The 18,213-nt window shown below is 34.3% G+C and overlaps 1 protein-coding gene across 2 annotated transcripts in view; it reads left to right on the forward strand.

Moving 5' to 3' along the window:
* The first annotated feature begins 9,073 nt into the window (after positions 1-9,073).
* Positions 9,074-18,213, forward strand: part of LOC142339550 (calmodulin-binding transcription activator 2-like) — a 67,959-nt gene continuing 58,819 nt past the window's right edge. For both annotated transcript variants that reach the window (XM_075389680.1, XM_075389681.1), the window contains exons 1-2: positions 9,074-11,491; positions 14,234-14,301. In XM_075389680.1, the coding sequence (XP_075245795.1) occupies positions 11,354-11,491; positions 14,234-14,301 (206 nt within the window). In that variant the 5' untranslated portion in view covers positions 9,074-11,353. The remainder of the gene's footprint in view (positions 11,492-14,233; positions 14,302-18,213) is intronic.

Consider the following 18,213-nt stretch of genomic DNA (forward strand, 5'->3'; position numbering starts at 1 on the left):
ATCTCGCAGAATGATTGCTTCAATTTTGAAGCTGAACTATAATGTCGCCCAATCAGAGGAGACTTCATATATTAATTGATTCTTCTTGACTCGCCCAATGAACCAAATTACCTGAGTTGACGAAAAAATAAAAAAGCAATTAATGAAATCAACGAACAGGAGGGGGACGCTAAAGTCAATTAGTGGTTTGTTCCTTTAATTCTGCCACTGGTACGTGCCATGCGATCACCAATACTAACTTGCTGAAAATAATTTATGATAGTTTCAACATCGATTGCGTCATCAAAATTTTTACAAAACAATTAAACCTGAGATATTTTTACACAATTTCAGCAGCCAAAAGTGCTCTGCTGTTTCACTCAGCTCAGAAATTTGCGTCCGATTACAAACTTTCCCACTAAATCATGTCTTTTATTGAGCAAGAGGGTTGAGAATCGCTCATAAACTATTTCAATATTGCTGAAAAGATATGCAAAGCATAAGCGAAATTCGTTTACATTAAGGATGAGGCCTTCTTTGCTCAGATCTAGTATTGCCTCAAAAAGTCCGTTTTTTTGCAAAATCTACAGAACGAAGAAACAAAGTGCATTAAAGCCAACTTTGAAGAAAACAATATTGAAAACAGCATTTTATCAGGTCACAATTTCTGAATTGAAAACGGTGTGTATTGATGCATTCGCATGGTTGCTTGGTCTAATGAAAAGGGATATAGATGTTCCTTTTTGAAAACAGTATGACGGGCTGACACGGTGTTGCTGAGTATTTTTGTTGCCTCATTGTTCCGACCCATTTTGGTGGGGAAGAACAATATGCTCAACTGGGTATTTTTTGATCGGTCAATTTTTGCCGATCGATATATTCATCGTACAGAGTATTGAGTGGGATCATTAGAAAGCTAGCATTAGCTTATCAAATTAAAAAGATTTTTGAATTTAGCTTTTTCCGAGGAGTTTCGGAGGTTTTGTAAACGTTAGCTTCACTGACGTTGTTTTCACATTTTTCATAATTTTTGCTGAAAATTTGAGCAATTTTGCCAGAAAGATAGTCTTATTGGTTTTACGTTTGTGGATCAAAGAGAGTCGCTGAATTGTTTGAAACGACTCTTTTGGCTAAAATGTGGGCTAAATGTTTGGAAAAGGAAGGATTTCTTTCATTTTTGATGAAAATTGCACCAAATATGCTTCTTTAGCCCACTTTGTCCAAATTGTCGGTTAGCACAGCCATAGAAACTGCTGACATAATCTTCATTTTTCAGACAAGGGCTATTTTTAACTTTCAGTTCCGAAGAAACTGTTTCGGAATTAACAATTTAGTGTCCTTTTGCTAATTTGGATCGATGTCTAACAAATAGCCATCATTTTTTTCATATTTTAAGATATTCCTTTGACAAAATATCTATTTCGGAATTATTTGAAGGAATTATTTTTTTAACAGTCGCCCAACGATATCAAGGCCAGTTTCGATTTCATCGTTGATTTTTGCTATGAAAAAGGATTCAAATTGTATTTTGCTCCGTCTTTTTTTAAAATCTTTTTGCATTTCTTCATCCCAATTACAGACAAGGATGTTTTCATTCAGATATTGCTTAGACCAGGATGATTTCAAATCAACGCTCTGAGCAACTGGAGGCCAATGAACCTCCATTATAAAAAAGAAGGATTTTCAGTCTTCAACACAGTTTGCGTAAAATAGATCGCGGAATTCTGAGTTCTGCTTGTGCTCGTTGCAATTTTATTTACTTTTGGCTTCTTCTCACTAATGAGAGTTATAGGTTTTTCATATAGCTACAAGTTAATATGTTTGGTATTTTTAAGAGAAGAGTTACAGTTGTAATTATTTTTTGAAAATTAAAAAAAATTGGTTTTTGAGCTTTGTCATTTTTTGTTGTCTAGGTTTTTTTTGTTTAGCTACAAGTTAAATTAATTGTTATTTTGTAGTTGAAGAGTTTTAGCTGATGATTTTTTAAAAAAATTAATTTTCAAAAAATGTTTTTTGATCTTTGTCGCTTTGCTTTATTTTTGTCACCTGGTAGCGAAGTGTCAACAATAATGAGAGGTCACATCTTTCAAGTTATTTACATTGTAGGGCTCATTGTTGTTTTTTTCTTTTAAGCAATGGTTGTTTGGCTTTGATAGTACGAGTTTTAACTTTCTTCTCATTTTGACGTTTTTTAATTTTTGATGTTTTTTTGCTGTCTCGTCAGATTTTCCAATAAATGACACAATAATGACAAGTCTTTTATCACATCAAAGGTGTTGAGGGAAAGCACAATTGCCGGTTTTTATTGTGTTTGGCGAAAAGATTATTATTTTCACGGCTTTTACCCTGTTTTCTCGCAAAAAATCAATTGACTTGTCAATTATTTTTTGCATTGCTTTTTTTCTAGTCGTTTAATATTCTGAATAATGATAGGTTTCAATGGCATCCATTGAGCGTAATAATCAAGTTATTTGATGATTTTACTTGATAGCTAATGGTTTCCATCACTTTACTTATTTTCAAAAAGTATGAACGTCTTCTTTCAACTATGTCCTTTTTGTTTTTGTCTACTTGTTAATTTTTCTCAATAAATAAAGGTATCATATCTTTACTAGTAAATTGCAAGTTAATTTGTGTAGATTCGCTTTCATCTGACGCTACTTTGAATTTGTTATGTTTTTTTAAGAAAAAAAAATAGACATTGATTTGGTTGAAATTAATGCTTGTTTTTTTCTTACTGTGTTGTATTTGAATCTGAATCTATTCCTCATTTGTTAGACAATTATGTCTTAAGTCTGGTTGAGTGGGTTCAGAACATCAATGTGCAAATGCACCTTAAGGAGGCTCCTTGTTTTAAATTATTAGTTGAAAACTTAGTTAACGAAATGAATATAGTTCCCAATCTTCTCTGGTTTCTCGAAAATCCGAAATAGCTGGATGTTTCGCTATCTGGAACGGACCGCCAAACGGCTAAGGATTTTGAAACAAGCTTTTCAGTTGATTAGAAAATTGCTTGGAAGTAATGCTATTTTTGCTTTTTTTCTTTTTGCTGCTGTCAGTGGAGCTTGTTTGCGTCTTTGATAACCATTAATCTTTCAATGGGTTAGGATTTTATATACATAAAGGGCTTGATTTTGTTATTTTTAATAGGTGCGTCGGCAATTTATGATTGGCTTGTCATTTATTGATTCATTAATTTTATTTTTTAACCAACAATTTGAATTTTTTGGGCGCTGCCGTTTTGTCTCACGTTTTTCGAAATTTGGATGAAAATGGAAATCACAATTAGAGGAATGATTTTAATCAAGACGAAGTAGTAAAGGTAGTGAAAAGCCAGTAGTTTAAGAGTGTGAATTGTTAAGAGCGTGAATTGAAATTGAGTGAGAATGTGATGTTCAAATAAATTTTGGCTTTTGAAGAGGTAAAAACTAGACAGGCACCACTCTTGTCGAAAGTTGACAAAAAGAATTTATGTAATTGTGTCAAATTTTAATTGGAAAAAAAATCAAACATTCGGTTTTAACACGATTTTTCAGAAAGACCTATCAAAAAATTTAATCACGCGCAAAATTAATTTACATCTACACGCGCAAAACTAATTTCAAAATAGCGTCAGAGAAAACTTATTTAAACACATAAAGTTGTACTTCACTGTGAAGCAGATGGGACCTGTCGTTAATTAGATAAGGTGTTCAGCCGACAAAAGGGAGAACATAAATAGGCAAAGTTCAGCAATCAATCCATCGAATTTTTTGAAACCACATAGCCTAATAAGTCATAACAACAATAAGCATGCAATTGAAAAGTTCTAGACAAATTCACAGGAAACTCATTGGCAAACCAATGGGACCTGTAACTAGTGAGACGTAAGGCTACAAAATACAAAAAATAGAGCCATGACTCAGAAATTTACAAATAAATTAGGAAAACAGTGTTGAAGACATCAAAATACTAAGAACATGGCAATAAGACATCAATGTTGAAGAAATCAAAATGAACTGAAACGGTTACTTATTCAGTGGCGCCTCATTTGAACATCATCAGAGCCTATTTTTAAGAGGGCTTTGTGAAAAGACCACAGAAAAAAAAACAAAAAATTGAATATCATCAAAAACTCATATTTTTTGTAAAAACGCATTGTTTAGTGTCATAAATGGACTGCTAAACGTTGGTAAACATCATAAAAGCACAAAAACACAAGCGCGTAAAAACAAAACCATGAATCCTTAAGGTTTTTCACACTAAAGTGGATGGAGCTTAGTTGAGGAAAGAAAATAAAAATTAAGTTACTTTTGAAAACAAATAATTTCTATTGTCAATAAAACCTTTAGCTATCAACTGAAGGATTAATTAATTCCACTGCTCCATGAGACCTTTTATTCAAAATTTGTCATACGGCTACAAACGAACATCAAATACAGGGGAGAATCGAAGATTAAATTAAACTTTGCGAGATGTGTGGAAGCAATTAAAAGTATTGGAAGCTGTCCTTATTGTTAAAAATGTGGCAAAAAGAGACCAAAAGAACTACAAATATAGGCAAATATCTATAAATCACCTTCTTGGAAGTGTAAAAATCAAAACTATTAGTTCACAAATAAAACTGAAACAACATTAAAATTTTGCTACTCGAGATATAGCATCGGACCTGTCATTAATGAGACCTAGCTTCAAGTTAACAAAATTATGTCTGAAAGGGAATTAAGTTTTGATTGACTGATAATTTTCAATTAATTTTTATTTCTAGAGCCATTAGTTGTCAAATGAAATCTTAAGATAATTTTACATAACTTTTTACTTAGCCAAATGAACACTTGATTAATGACACTAAGTCATTCGACTACAAAAAGAACAGTAAATGCGGGCAATACTGAATTCTTGAAAATTTCACAAAAATACATTGTCGGAGCCTTAAAGACCGCGAAATTTTCTGTAAACTTGATATTCGTTCATCGGAGTTTTTTGAACAGAAATATTGTCTCTCATTTAATGGACCTCTTTCTGGAAGCTGATTTCCCTGTTATTGGCATGAAAAAATAGAAAAAGCGTGAAAAGATTTTTAATGGATGGCAGCGCCGAAATACCGTTTGGATCCTTCTTGGATGTGAAAATTTATGATGGGACTAAAACTGACCTTGCTATCGGCGTGCGTCAATTACAAACACATAAATGATCCAAACGTTAGCTTAATACATAATTTGGCAATAGAAAAGTTAGTATATCAATCGTTAACAACGCGTTTTGGATAACAATTGATGTAATTTAGCGAGATTGGCAAAAATTATTACAGTCGCTCTGGGAAGGCAAAAGTTAAAAAAAAATAAAGTTTATCTGAGTAAGCAAAAATTGTGCCAGCAGTTTTTAGTTCTCTAACTTTCACAATTTTTGGCAAGTTGGATTGAAGAAGCATATTTTGTGCTTTTTCCATGAAAAAGCCTAAATTTCCAAACGTTTTGGCCGAACTTCCAGCTAAAATAGGTTGGATCAAAGCCTTAAGGAAACCGCTGCTATATTGAAACGAATAACCAACAACACTTAAAAATTTTGTGAAGTTAGCAAACCTGATGAAGTATTGAGAAAATGTTATGGAAGTTTTGATCAAAAACAATCTATATCAGCCCAATGTTCACAAAACATTGAATCTCGCTAACTCCTCTGAAAAAAAACAAATACAAAATATTTTCATACTTTTGCTAGACGGGTTCTTTGATGATATCACTCACAACTCCTACAATGATTATATCGATCGGCCAAAATTGACTGAACAAAACAGAACAAACACAGTTGAGCTTATTTTCCCCCAACTAAAGTAAAGTGGGGTCAGAATGTGTTCAACAGTCGCTTTTTTGTCTTGTAACTAGATTTTTGTAAGCTGTTGGAGTTTAAAAACAGTAGTGTAGAGTTTTTAAAAACAGTTTCAAACTTTTTCAAAAAGGTTTGAAAAAAGTTTGGGTTTGAACTGAATTTGTGTTCTTGAATATTAAATAAAATTATTTTTCTTTTCCAGAGTTTGATTTGACTTTATCTCGTCTGATAATCATGATTGCCACAGAATGGCTCTACCTTTTAATTTGACCAGATAATGCTATTTAGCCCTCTTTCTAATTTTTGCCTGGCTAATTATTTGAAACAAATTTTTCAGTTGATTGAAAAATTCTTTGCAAGTTGACATTTTTGCTTCATCGTTGATGTTCCCTCTGAAGCTCGTTTGCGTCATTTGTCACGTAGTAAACAATTTAATCATACTCAAGATTGATTAATGTTTTCATATACATAAAAGAGCAAGATTTTGTTATTTTTCATAGCTGCGATAGCGATTTATTATTGACATGTCATTTATTGATTAATTATTTCGATTTCTTGACAATTCAAACAGTTTGAATTGTATTAGGCTTTGAATTGTATTTTCAAATTTGTCTCACACATTTCTAGAAATTTGGATCTCGTTGAGGAATGATTTTAATAATGCTGAAGTAGTAAAGGGAGTGAAAGAGCCAGTAGTTCAAGAGCGAAAAATTTTTCAAACATCTAAAGTTGAGTGAACAATTGATGTTCAAACAAATTTTCAGTTTTTGAGAGTTTGTTCGCGTGCGGCAATTTGACTTGTTTCCAGTTATTATACATAGTGGTTAGACATGTTTTAATAGCATACCGTCCCTCGTCTGCTTTCTAATGAGGCATAAATGAAGTAAATGTAGTGTTTCATTTTATAGCGTTTAGTATATGTGACTTCAACACTATTTGGTAGTTTAAAGAATATTAGTAATTTTTAAGTATTACCCGTTTCTTTTTCATTAGCTTCATGGAGGACTCATTATAAAATCAAGGTCATATTGGTTCAACAATGAGGCTCAAGTCAATTTTTTTGAAAGGCTATCATGATATTGTGTTTTGGGACTTGCCGTGTGGTTGTTAATTGCTCTCAAATAAATTTTTGAGCAATTATATTATTCCTTTGTCTAAATCTTTTTCCTTTAAATCTTTTGACTTTGGTCGTTAAAAATGGGTAAAGAAACGCCTGGAGGTCATTAAGTTCTCTTAGAGCCTTGCGCCTTACTGATCTCTAAGTATGCAATTCACCGAAACTGTTTTGAGACATTTTCATGGAGTGAAGGCGTTTCTTAAACTTAAAAGTGACCCCCGCTGTCACCGCCCTCCTCCCCCGTCAGTCACCTTCCCCTGAGTCACCCCCCCCCCCCCCTAACAGCGGTGCCGTGACATTCACATACATCCTTTGCTCCCACCCTCAGTGATAGCATCCCTGAGCGCCAGCTAGCTACTACCAAAGACAACCGCGTGCCGGTCGTTTGAGAGCAATTCACGCGAGGTTACTTACGAAATGTATGTGAACTTATTTAATGTAGCCAATTGATATCGTTTGGTTTTCGTGATTCGAGACTATTTTTTTCATAAAAGTTTTTTTTTCAAATTGTTGAGTTTTACCTTTATTTCTTTTGATTTCTTTTGTGTCCCTTATTCTCAATGATGACAGGGCTCATCGGTTTCCTGATGCCTCGGATATGACTCGGTTACCGTTTTTTGAATACCGAGTTTTACAATCTGGCCTTTGTTTTTTTTTTATTTGCCGCTCGGTAGAAACAATAAAAGATGTTATTTGCTTTCTCAAAGTTGGATAATAATAAGTATTTCTGAACTTCAACATTTAAATGTGTTTTAAATACTTTTGATGTCATTTGTAAAAAAAAAAGCAGCACGTTTTTGCCAGAATTTTTTTTTCAATTTGTTTTTTTTTTCAGTTGCTCTAAAATGATGATTTTAGCCATCATATTGGTCCTGCTGGTCTACTTTTAGGCGATGTTTTTTGATACTTACTTTTCCTCTAATCTTTTTATTTTTTTCGTGACCATTTGACTTTTTGTTCTTAAAAACGGGATAAGCGGGTAAAGCACGGAGGGAATTAAGTAATCTTTGAGCTTTACGGCTCGCTAGTATCTAAGCATACTATTCACCGAAACTGTTTAAAAGACATTTATTCATGGTGCGAAGGTCGCTTCCAAGATTTAAACCATGCTCCCCTTACCCCCGTACCGTGCGCATCACCAATCTTTTGCCAGTCGTTTGAGAGCAAATAGCGGTTGTGTTTGTATTTTTGTTTGTCCTTGGCCTTAAAACAGTCGTTTTCATTTTCTTGTTGTTGTTGTTGGTTTTGAGTTTTTGTCACGTTGAATAGTTTTTATGTGTAATTGTTAATGGTTACGTTGTTAGTTTTTCGATTCTTACGATGTTAATTGAGGACTTGCCCTGCTATATTATATTTAAAGATCTGTTTGCTCATTTTCGTCTTTATAAATCAAATTGGTGTGGTGTTTTTATTCACAGCGAAACAGGAAGTGGAACGGCAAGGCGAGTGGTTTGCGGCAGAAATTTTTTTTTACTGTATCGTCTTAAATAAAGTTAAATACCGGCGTTTGAACAAAATTTTTATTAATGAAAATTCTTTGGACTGTAGTGCTGTCTTGGACCTATTCTGTTTTGGTCCCCGTGTTTTTTTTTCAAAAGTTCTATATTCAATTTTTTTTTAAAATTGATTAAAGGCAGTTGATGATTTGTACGAGAAACCCTGTTAGTTTTTTTTAATTTTGTGATTTTTTTTAAATTTTGCCAGTTCCTGTTTTTCTTTTTGTTAACCGTTTTTAATATCAGTGATTTTTTTTAAATTTTGCCAGTTCCTGTTTTTCTTTTTGTTAACCGTTTTCTTAGTCTCATTAATGACTGGCTTCATTGCACACTAATGAAGCGTAAGAGAAGTTATGTGATAGTTTCAATTGATATCTTGCTACTTGGTCTTAACTTGTTTGCAAAGTATCAGTGTTTTTTAGTCTTGCCCGGTTTGTCCTCTTTGTTGTTTTATCACTAAATATCATGAGTTTGTTCGTTTTCCAACAGTGAAATTCTTTCTCATCTCATTGCCAAATACAAATTTCTCTTTATAAGTGCAGTTTTCTTGGACAAAAAGCACTATTCAAAGATTTTTTTTTGATGTTACCTCTGGAAACTAAATTAGCCATCAGCTACTACCCAAATCATCGAGAGATGTAATGTGGCGTGACTTGGTACGTAATGACATTATAAGCCGGGACTTACCTCATTTCAGATTGGAAGTGGGAAGAAAGTGTAAATTGGAAAGGAAAGAGACAAAGGATACAAATTAGATGAGCGCACGTCAAATCACTTTGCCCCCTTTACCCCCCTCTTTCTTTTCCCCTATCTTCCCTTGATTGGATGCGGGCGCTGTAGCTTCCTGCCATTGTGCTATTTCAAATTTCAAAGAGAATAGCTGAAAAGAAAAGACATTGTTTGAAATCTTTTTGTCACAGCGCTCAAAACTTGCATTTTGGACGGCGACAGTGTTGGTGGAAAAAGGAAGCTTTAATGAAGTGAGCGTCACTGGAAGTAATCGCAGCATGATTGATACTGTTCTCCCCTTTTCCGCCTCAATAGTTAAGCCTCGGGGACCCCTAGCAACGCATGTGCTCAAAGAACGGTCGCTTGCGGAAATGACTTAACGAGATTCATTAGTGTACGGGCTGTTCAAATGTGACTATTGGTTGAAGGAAAACCGAAAAGGGAAAAATCTGCGGGTTTATTAACCCTCAAAACACTGATGAGATTGCGAAATGATGGGTAGTAACTGTCCTAGAAATCAAGTTGGCACTTTGAAGTAAATTTGAAACAGCCTTTGCTTTGTTACCTTGTTCAAAAATTACCTTGTTGTTAGACGGTTGCATTAGCAGTTGTTTTCTGCCTTCTCGTTTATCGTTATTCATCAATATTGATTGTATTGCGTGTCTGAATTATTTTTATATTCGTGAACTGTTTCCCATTTTGAGTTTCAGCCACCGTTTCCTGCTTAGTCTGAGATGGTTTGAAGCAATGATGGGTTTTGTTACAGTACATTATAAATTATAAAAGAGATTAGTTAGTCAGTTATTTAGTTAGCTAGTGGGTGGTAAACGTGAGGCTGAGGGGGGAGGGTTCTAGTCAAGCGCGACGAGGAGAATCGCCTTGCAAAGAATAAATCAAAATTTTGCTTCCCTTTTCCTCCTTTTTCCTTCCCCTATAGTTCCGTCTTGTGTATGAACGAACGTGCGTTTATAAGTTGAGTGGCTCAGTAGTACACATGTGTATGGATGTGGTGTAGCGTGATGGCTTAGTTGGCGTTTATTTATGGCGTATTTTTACCAATTTATAAATTCCATGTTTGAATAATATCGCTGCTGCTGCTGCTTCTAGTACCAGGAAAGAAGCAGAATAAAAGAACTGAACACACAACAGTTTAGAAGAGTGAAAGAAAAGAACAGAGAAATTGAGAGCAAAAAAAAGAGAAAATAAGCCAAGTGGGGTTTTTGAATAAAGACAGTTTACACGGTCGAATCGACTTAGTTTTTTGTCCTGTAGCGTACTATACATCCACCCCTTTCCATTGGGTCTGCTTTTCTCTGTCCAGTTTGACCATTTATTCAATTGTGGCTATTTTGGCTCCTGGCTTTGTTCTCCTATTTCATCCCTGTCTTCTTATTGTCATGCTTCCCCTTGTTTACTTTTAATTTATTCCATCAAGCGTGACGTAATTAAAGCGACACATAACAGGCAGGCATAAAGTGACCCAAACAAACCAGTCAACTCTCTGTCCATCTTAACTGTTATTTCGCCAGCTCTATTTCCTTTTTCCATCCATTATCATATCGTAAACATTTGGGGACATTTTACTAATTTTCACCCAATTTTTCCTCACCTTTGAAATTATGCTTCCATTGATTATACCAGTATTATGTAAAAAATTATTGACGCTGTTCATTTAAACGCGTGTTATCAATTTCATGGTACAGTATGGTAATTTTTGCTGCCCAATAAATTCTGCTTTTTGGTCTGAAAATTCTTTCTCAGTTGATTAGTATTGGTACCTGGATGACGTAAGTGGAGTACAGTTATGTTGCGTCAACAATCTCGGGTTTCTTTGAGCGAAATTCTTTTGAAGTGATTTTGAGAACTACGCCAGTAGTTATGCATCACAACTACCACTACATCAGGTGATCGTTGTCTGATTACACTCACTCCGCTTTTTATTTATTTCGTCATACCTCTCATCCCATACCTACTCTCTAAATAATTCTTTTTTTTTCGCACCGTGAAAAACAATTCCGTTAATTGTTTTCAACGACGAATACCTCCCACGCTTTTATCGTGTTGCAATTTGACAGTTATTTCAGCGATGGAAAGTAAAAGCGACATTTATCATCGAGTGTTTAACATACATTTCTTATTCCTGTCAATAACTTGTTGACGTTCCTATTCGAGAGCAAAGGGAAAGGTGACGCAAGTTGAAATTGAACAAATTGGTCGGCGTGATTAAATGTCGTCAGCTACTGCAGTTGCCCCTCCTCCCTCTCAGCCACCGCCTACATCTCTGGCTCTTCCTAAAGAGGTGCTGGACAACGTAAAACCAGCAGAAGAGTTTCCTGCCTTTCGCCTCAAATGGTTGTCAAATGAGGTTCGTTTCTTCCAATTTCTCAAACAAATATCAGACTTACAATACTGAAGGGGGGAATTTATGCCAGCACCAGTAATATTTTGTACCCAAAAATAGTTTTTGCAAATTATTTTTCTTTAAACAGGTGATCCCTGCTTTTCTTTAATACTTCAAAAGTGTGTTTTTGGTATTAAATGAGCCAAAGGTGCCAGTTTTGCGTTCTTTCAGTTGATTAATGTTTAGGGTTTTTAAAATGGTTTTTTAGTATTGCAGTTGCTGGCTAGGTTTGCTGCTTATTTCCCTTGAATTCTAAATGAGTTGGTCGAGGTCTAACGAAATGTTTGTCCAAATACTCGATAATAGGATACTTTTAGTTCTGCAAGACAGATTTATGCGATAGTAGTTATATTTGAATAGCATAGTCGGCAGATTGCCAGTAAACTGCCTCTGTAGACCTCCTTAAAATGGCCGCGATAGACCTAAAATGACAATAAACATTTCTTAAAAAAGCTTGAAAAAGTTGAAACGTTCAATTGATTTTTTTGTTCAAGTTGTCATTTCCAATACATTTATGAGTAAAGACCTGAAAAAATTCCTCTATGAACTGTGACCAGCATCAACATAATCATTTGAGAAAAACTCAAAAGAACTGTAGATGAAAGCTCTTTGGTTTGTGAAAAGCTACGATTCGATCACGAATTGCCTTGCTACTGCTTTGCGGTTATTAAGAAAGCATTCTTTTTTGAACAGCTTTTTTTGTTTGTTTTTCAAAGCGTTCAATGTGAAGCTTTTAAGGCTCTTTCAAAATTTTTACTCATTTTTTTAGGATCAGAAATTCTAAAAGTCCTCTCAGAATTCTTAGTCGACTTGAGCTGATGTGAAAATTTCAATATCAGTGAATGTTACTCATAACTGTTGTATCAGGTTAACAATTTTAGTCTTTCAGGTTAACAATTTCAACTTTCTGTCTTCGGGGTTAACTGGTAAAAACGGGATAAACTGGTAAAGCCCTTGGGCATTATGTCTCTGAGCAGCTCTCTTAGAGCTTTAATAAGGTCCAGCAGCTTCACAGAGATGTACAGTTAGAGCTTATTAAAGTGCTTCTTTTGTGCTTCAGCTAGTTAAAACCGAAGTCAACTCTCAGCTGTTGTTCGAAAGCAATTCTTCTGACGTTAAATAGTGAATATTTTAATTTTCTTGAATTTGATAGTGCTGAAAGTGAACATATGCATAGATGGTTAAAAAACGAATTTTCAGGTGACTAGTTTTAGCAAGGACCATTTAAAGAAGTTCCGGGCCGCCAAATTTTGAATGTATTAGATGCTGTTTTTAAAAAATATATTCTGGTAGATTTAACGGCTTTGAAACTGTTGCTTTTGGGCTCTTGATCTTGATTTTATTTTAAGCTGTTTTCATCTTAGGTCCATGCAAATCTGATTTTTTTGTAGGGAAGAAAGTGACAAACAATGAAAGGGTGAAGTAGCTGTTTTATATAAGCGTTAGAATAAACCTCAAAATTTCGGCCTTTTTTCACTCTGAGAACCGGTTATGATTATGGGGGGAGGGGGGGGGGAGATTGATATAATAAAAGGGCAAATTTTACCTTCATTCATTTGTTTTAATTCATAAATAACTGTTTTAACGGCTTTGACACTAGTTTTAAAAAGATTGTAATTTTTTTGGTTTCACTCTTTTTTGCTGTAGTTTGTTATGTTTTGGAGTCTCATTATTAAAGAGTCCTATTGCCTCTAATAATTCAAGAGCTTCAGTTTAAAGCTGATGCTTATTTTGCTTTGTCGCCATTTTCTCAGATAATTTTGTTGAATTTTTTTTACTGTTGCGTGAATTTGTTATTAATTTTATTGTGATCCCTTATTTGTTTTGAATGCAAAATTTGATATATGCTTTCTAATGACGGTTAGTCTGATAGCTGTTGAAGTTTTCAAGTTTCAGTTGCGTGTTTGCATGGCTTTGACGCCACTTATGCTGAAAATATCAATGAAAATCAATTTTTGCTAAATGTCTATTGTCCTTTTTATTTCTTTTCGGTTTTTGTTGTTTACTGTCTGAAGTCCAAAGTATCCGTTTTGATTTCTATACGCTTATTTCATTTTTCACTCACTGTGCTCAAAGTGCTGTTAAATAACAATTGCTAAGCAATACAAAATGAGCAGAGTGAATATCGGAATCAAAATGAAAAATAGACATGATTAACTCCATTAAGCCGTGTTTTAAATGCCCAGTATTTGAACTTTGTTTTAATTAGTCCTAATTGCCAGGTCAAATGCGTATCGCTGATGATACAAATCCTTGTATCCTCTCATTAAGATACATAAATATGCTTAACTACAAATTCCAATCCAAATTTTGCGTATATGCTTTTTTTTGATAAACATCCATTTTTGGGCGATCTGCCGGGTATGTTTTATGTTTTTATTGCCTGATTGGTATTATGAAATCAGAACAAATTTTGCACAAGCAAGTGGGGCATCGATTTCTCTGTGGGAGTTGTAATTAAATTGTTTTCTACACTGTTTATGCTTGTTAACACGTCGAAACAACAATAATGTTCCACAAGGATGTTGCTTTTGCCGTTCTTTATCTGAATTGTAGTGTAAAATATTTTTTGTTTCAGTAATGTTAGGTTCTTGGTGTTCCAAATTTGGTTTCGTTGTTTTAATTTAGTCTTGTGGCTGAAGCCGGCTAAAATAGAATGGAGCCACCGCCAGTCCTTCAAGAGGAGCAGTTGGTTGTTTGTTTCAGGAGGTGGTCTCGGTGCTCATCAACTACAATGCACACTCGTCTTGGATGTCCTCAGAAGTTGAGCAGAGGTGAGTCATTACGATATTACGCCTCACTTTTACATCTGATAGATGTTGCTGTAGCATTTCTGATCCTTCCTTGCATATTATCTTTTTTTTCGAGAGGCTCCAAAAGGCGGTAGAAATTTGCCATTTATTTGAGGCGGTAGAAATTTGGCATGTTCTGAGTTCTGGGGTGACTTTTATCACGCTTGACTTCTTGATTGTTGCGTGATCTAAATTGCTTCATTGAGATTTGTGGTGACTAGCTTAATTCCTGGCATTATGCTCCTGGAAGTCAATGAAATGTTTTGAGGGACTTTTTTAACGCGTGACTTGTATGGGATTGAGAGCGGTGCTCAGATATATTGAAGTGAAGTTGCACCGATAGTTACAAATCCGGTATAGCTTATTGGCAAATATATCATCTTGGCTTTTGGAGATCGCTTGCTTGATTAACCCCAATTTAGATTTTCTCTAGATCCTTGTAAATGTTTTTGACCTCTTAGCAATGGTGCCACCCACCCCCTACCTTCTCTTTTTCTTAACTAAGTCGACTCGACTGTTGTTTGAAGGCAATTTGTTCCACGGTCGTCGGGTTTTGTTTTTTTTTTCGTTTCATCATTCTTGACAACAAATTTTTAGAAGTTACTTCATACCCATTTAAGGTTTGATAATAGGGCACTGTATGGTTTCTAGTGACAATGGATTGTTTTTCAACATTTTAATGTCTCGAATTTTAGCATTTTTTTGATAAAATCTTTTTTTAAGCTTTCCTAAAATTTTTGTCAGTTTTTATTATTTCTCCATTTTCAAGTGCCATGAAACCTATTCCACAGTTTGAAAAAAGTTACTGCATGGTTGTTAGATTCAATGGATTTGTTTTCAACAATTTAACCTGTTGGATTAATAAAATTTTGTGATAAAATTTGAATTTTTTTTTTAAGTTTTCATAACATTTGTCTCTTCAGTTTTTCTTGCCTAAGTAGACAAGTAACCTCATACTGTGTTTGATAGTACTTTATTAAGTAGTTGCTAGGGGGCAATTGAATGATTTTCAACATTTGAATTGAACGAATTTCTATCTTTTGAATTTTGAGACTTTTTATAAAAATTATGGCCTATCGATCTTTGAACCAATTAATTTTTTAAGGCTTGGAATTGGGTTACTGGATAGCCTCACGGACACAAAAATTGTTCTTAAGATATTAATATCACAATTTTCAGCATCATTTCATTAAAGTTTGTAATTGATTTTAATTTTTTAATTTTTGGGTCATTTTCGAGTTAATCCATCTTCAAGGGCCAATGAATTTTTTCGGGCCTTGCAGATATAATACTGCATTTATTTCCAACAAACATTGCTTTTGAACATATTTTTGAAGTAGGTATATTTAAAGGGATCAAGTTCTGCCTTAGGGGTTAAAGCTACAAAGTTTTAGCAATAATTATATTTTTCATTAGTTTGTTTGATTGTTTGTTTCTCAATTTTTTGTGATGATTTTGTGTTTTGTTGGCAATGTTCAATTGATCTGCTGGTCAGGTAGAATACTTCTAAGTTTTTCATTCAATTCATTGAATTGTATTTCAGAACTTGTCCTGCTATGTTTTTTTTTCGTCTCCATCGATGGTTCTTACTACCTGACTTCTTGGAATTGACTTGTTCAGTGACTTCTACTGCTTTTCATTTAAATTTTAGGTATGTGACCTCATTTGTGCTTTTAGGTTAAGTGGCGTGACTTAACTAACTCGAAAAAATGACTTCTGAACTCACTTATGGAACTTTAAAATTTATGAACATTTACTTGTTAATAGTGTGCAGTTTTTGATTTGGAATATGAATTTTGAAAAAGCTCCTTTAGGGTTTTCAGTTTATAGACTGTATATGTCATAAAATTGACAGTCTGAATTTAACCCAAAAAGTCTAGTGGTCGATCTGTTTATCTTATTTTTTTGTTTCAATTCATGGAAGGCCACAAGCGTCTATCGAGGCTATTTTTCGGCAATCTGCGGGCTATGTCTTTTTAAGATCTGTTCACAAATTTTCATGATTTTTGAAGTCAAATTGGAGTAGTGATTTTGGTCACGCCGAAACAGGAAGTGGAGCGAAAAAGCGAGTGGTTTTGCGGCGTGAATTTTTTTGCTTTTTTCAAGTAGATTGAGAAAACAGTGTTGGAACAAAATTTCGCCTTCTCTCAGGTGGTTTTTTGTTCGCATGCGGCAATCTCACTTTGATTTTTACTGTTTTCCGATTTTTTGGATTGGGTTTTTTCTAAATTATTTTCCCAATGTTTTCTAATTTGTTTTCTAAATTGTTTTCATGGTTCATTCTAGGCCTAGTTTTTTGTTTGAACCAAATTTCAATTTATCGCTATTATTTTTTTTTCACATGCGGCAATTTGACATTGAGTTTTTGATTTGTTTTGTTTTTTCGATCTGATTTTTTTAGAAATGGTTTTCCCAATTCACTCATAGTCCGTTCTAGGTCTAATTTTTTGTGTAGTCAATGAAAATTTTTTGAATTGTACGTCAGGACTTGTCCGGGTATGTTTTTTTTACTTCGTCGAACTTTTTTTCGCTTTACCATTTTGCCGCTTTTTCGACATATTGCGTGAAGTCCTTGTGACTGCTCTAGGCTAGTTCTTCTCTTCTCTCGTTCTGCTTTAAGTGAATTTGAACATCAGTTGCTCAGCAAAGCAATTAAAAATGAACAGAGTCAGCATAAAAAATTGAAGTCAGAAATACAAACGGGATAAACCCATAAAGCCCAATTTTAGATTCCCGCTAATTGAACGTCGTTCCTATAAGTCTTATTTACCATCTCTAATGCTTATTGGTATTGATAGTAGCCCCTGTAGCCTCTCTCTAAGAAACAAGTATGTTCAACTACAAAATACCATCAAAATAAATCGGTAAATCCGACTTGCTGCGTCTAACAGATTTGTTTCCTCTTACCCGGACCTCTTGGAATTGACTTTTCCAATGACTTACTTCACTCCAAAAAATGACTTCTGAACTCACTTATGGAACTTGAAATTTTATATTTATATATAACATATATGCCCTTATTCTTGATTATTAGAGTCATGAGTTTTTGATTTCGAATATTAATTTTGAAAAGCCCTATTAGGGCTTTCTCCTTATAGAGCTTATGTGTCTCATATAAATGACAGTCCGAAGCTAACCCAAAAAATCTAGTGGGCTATCAAAGGACTGGTGGCCGATCTGTCTATTTTGTTTCTTTAGTTGTTTTAATTCATGTAACGCCACAAGCGTCTATCGCGGCTATTTTCCAGCAATCTGGGTCCTGAACTAACATAGAAACTGGTTAGGGAGCTCCTAATTATTAATTGCATGGAAGTTGTTTTGAGTTATTTTGTAGTGTAAAATAGTATGAGACCGTTTATCCGTTCTTTTTACAATTTTTTAATCTTGACTGTCTATGTTTAACTCCATAAGACTGGAGAAAGTTTTAGCTAGTTGCGAATTTTGTGATTGTGTTGCTTTGAAGCAGCATACATTAATTTTAAAGTATGAAAAGTACCTTAACTTCTTGTTTGAAATGGTCTGCGTGCATTGAAAAATTCATAGCATTTTTGTTCCTTCTTGACACAAGCTTCCTTTTAGCTCGCAGTCAAGATTTCATTGGCTTTTTCATTAGGCATACTGTAGTTTCCATTGGCTTTTTCATAAGGCATATTGGAAATCATTTACTGTTTTAAATTCAAAGCTGCAGTTTTTAACGACGCTGAAGATTTTGTTTTTATATAAAGCAGAAGATTTTTTTGGATTAGGTTTCTTTTTTATAAGTGGTTTTCGACACCACTTGTATTTGTCTATTTCTGAACTTTTGATTGTTGCTGGCTTTTGTTGCTACTTTTGTTGGTGTTCCCCATTTTTTTATTGAAGTTAACATTTCCTTTCTATGGATGGATAGTGCAA

Source organism: Convolutriloba macropyga, chromosome 5 (assembly GCF_964194025.1).
Source record: "Convolutriloba macropyga chromosome 5, txConMacr16.3, whole genome shotgun sequence".
NCBI classification, from domain to species: Eukaryota; Metazoa; Xenacoelomorpha; order Acoela; family Convolutidae; genus Convolutriloba; species Convolutriloba macropyga.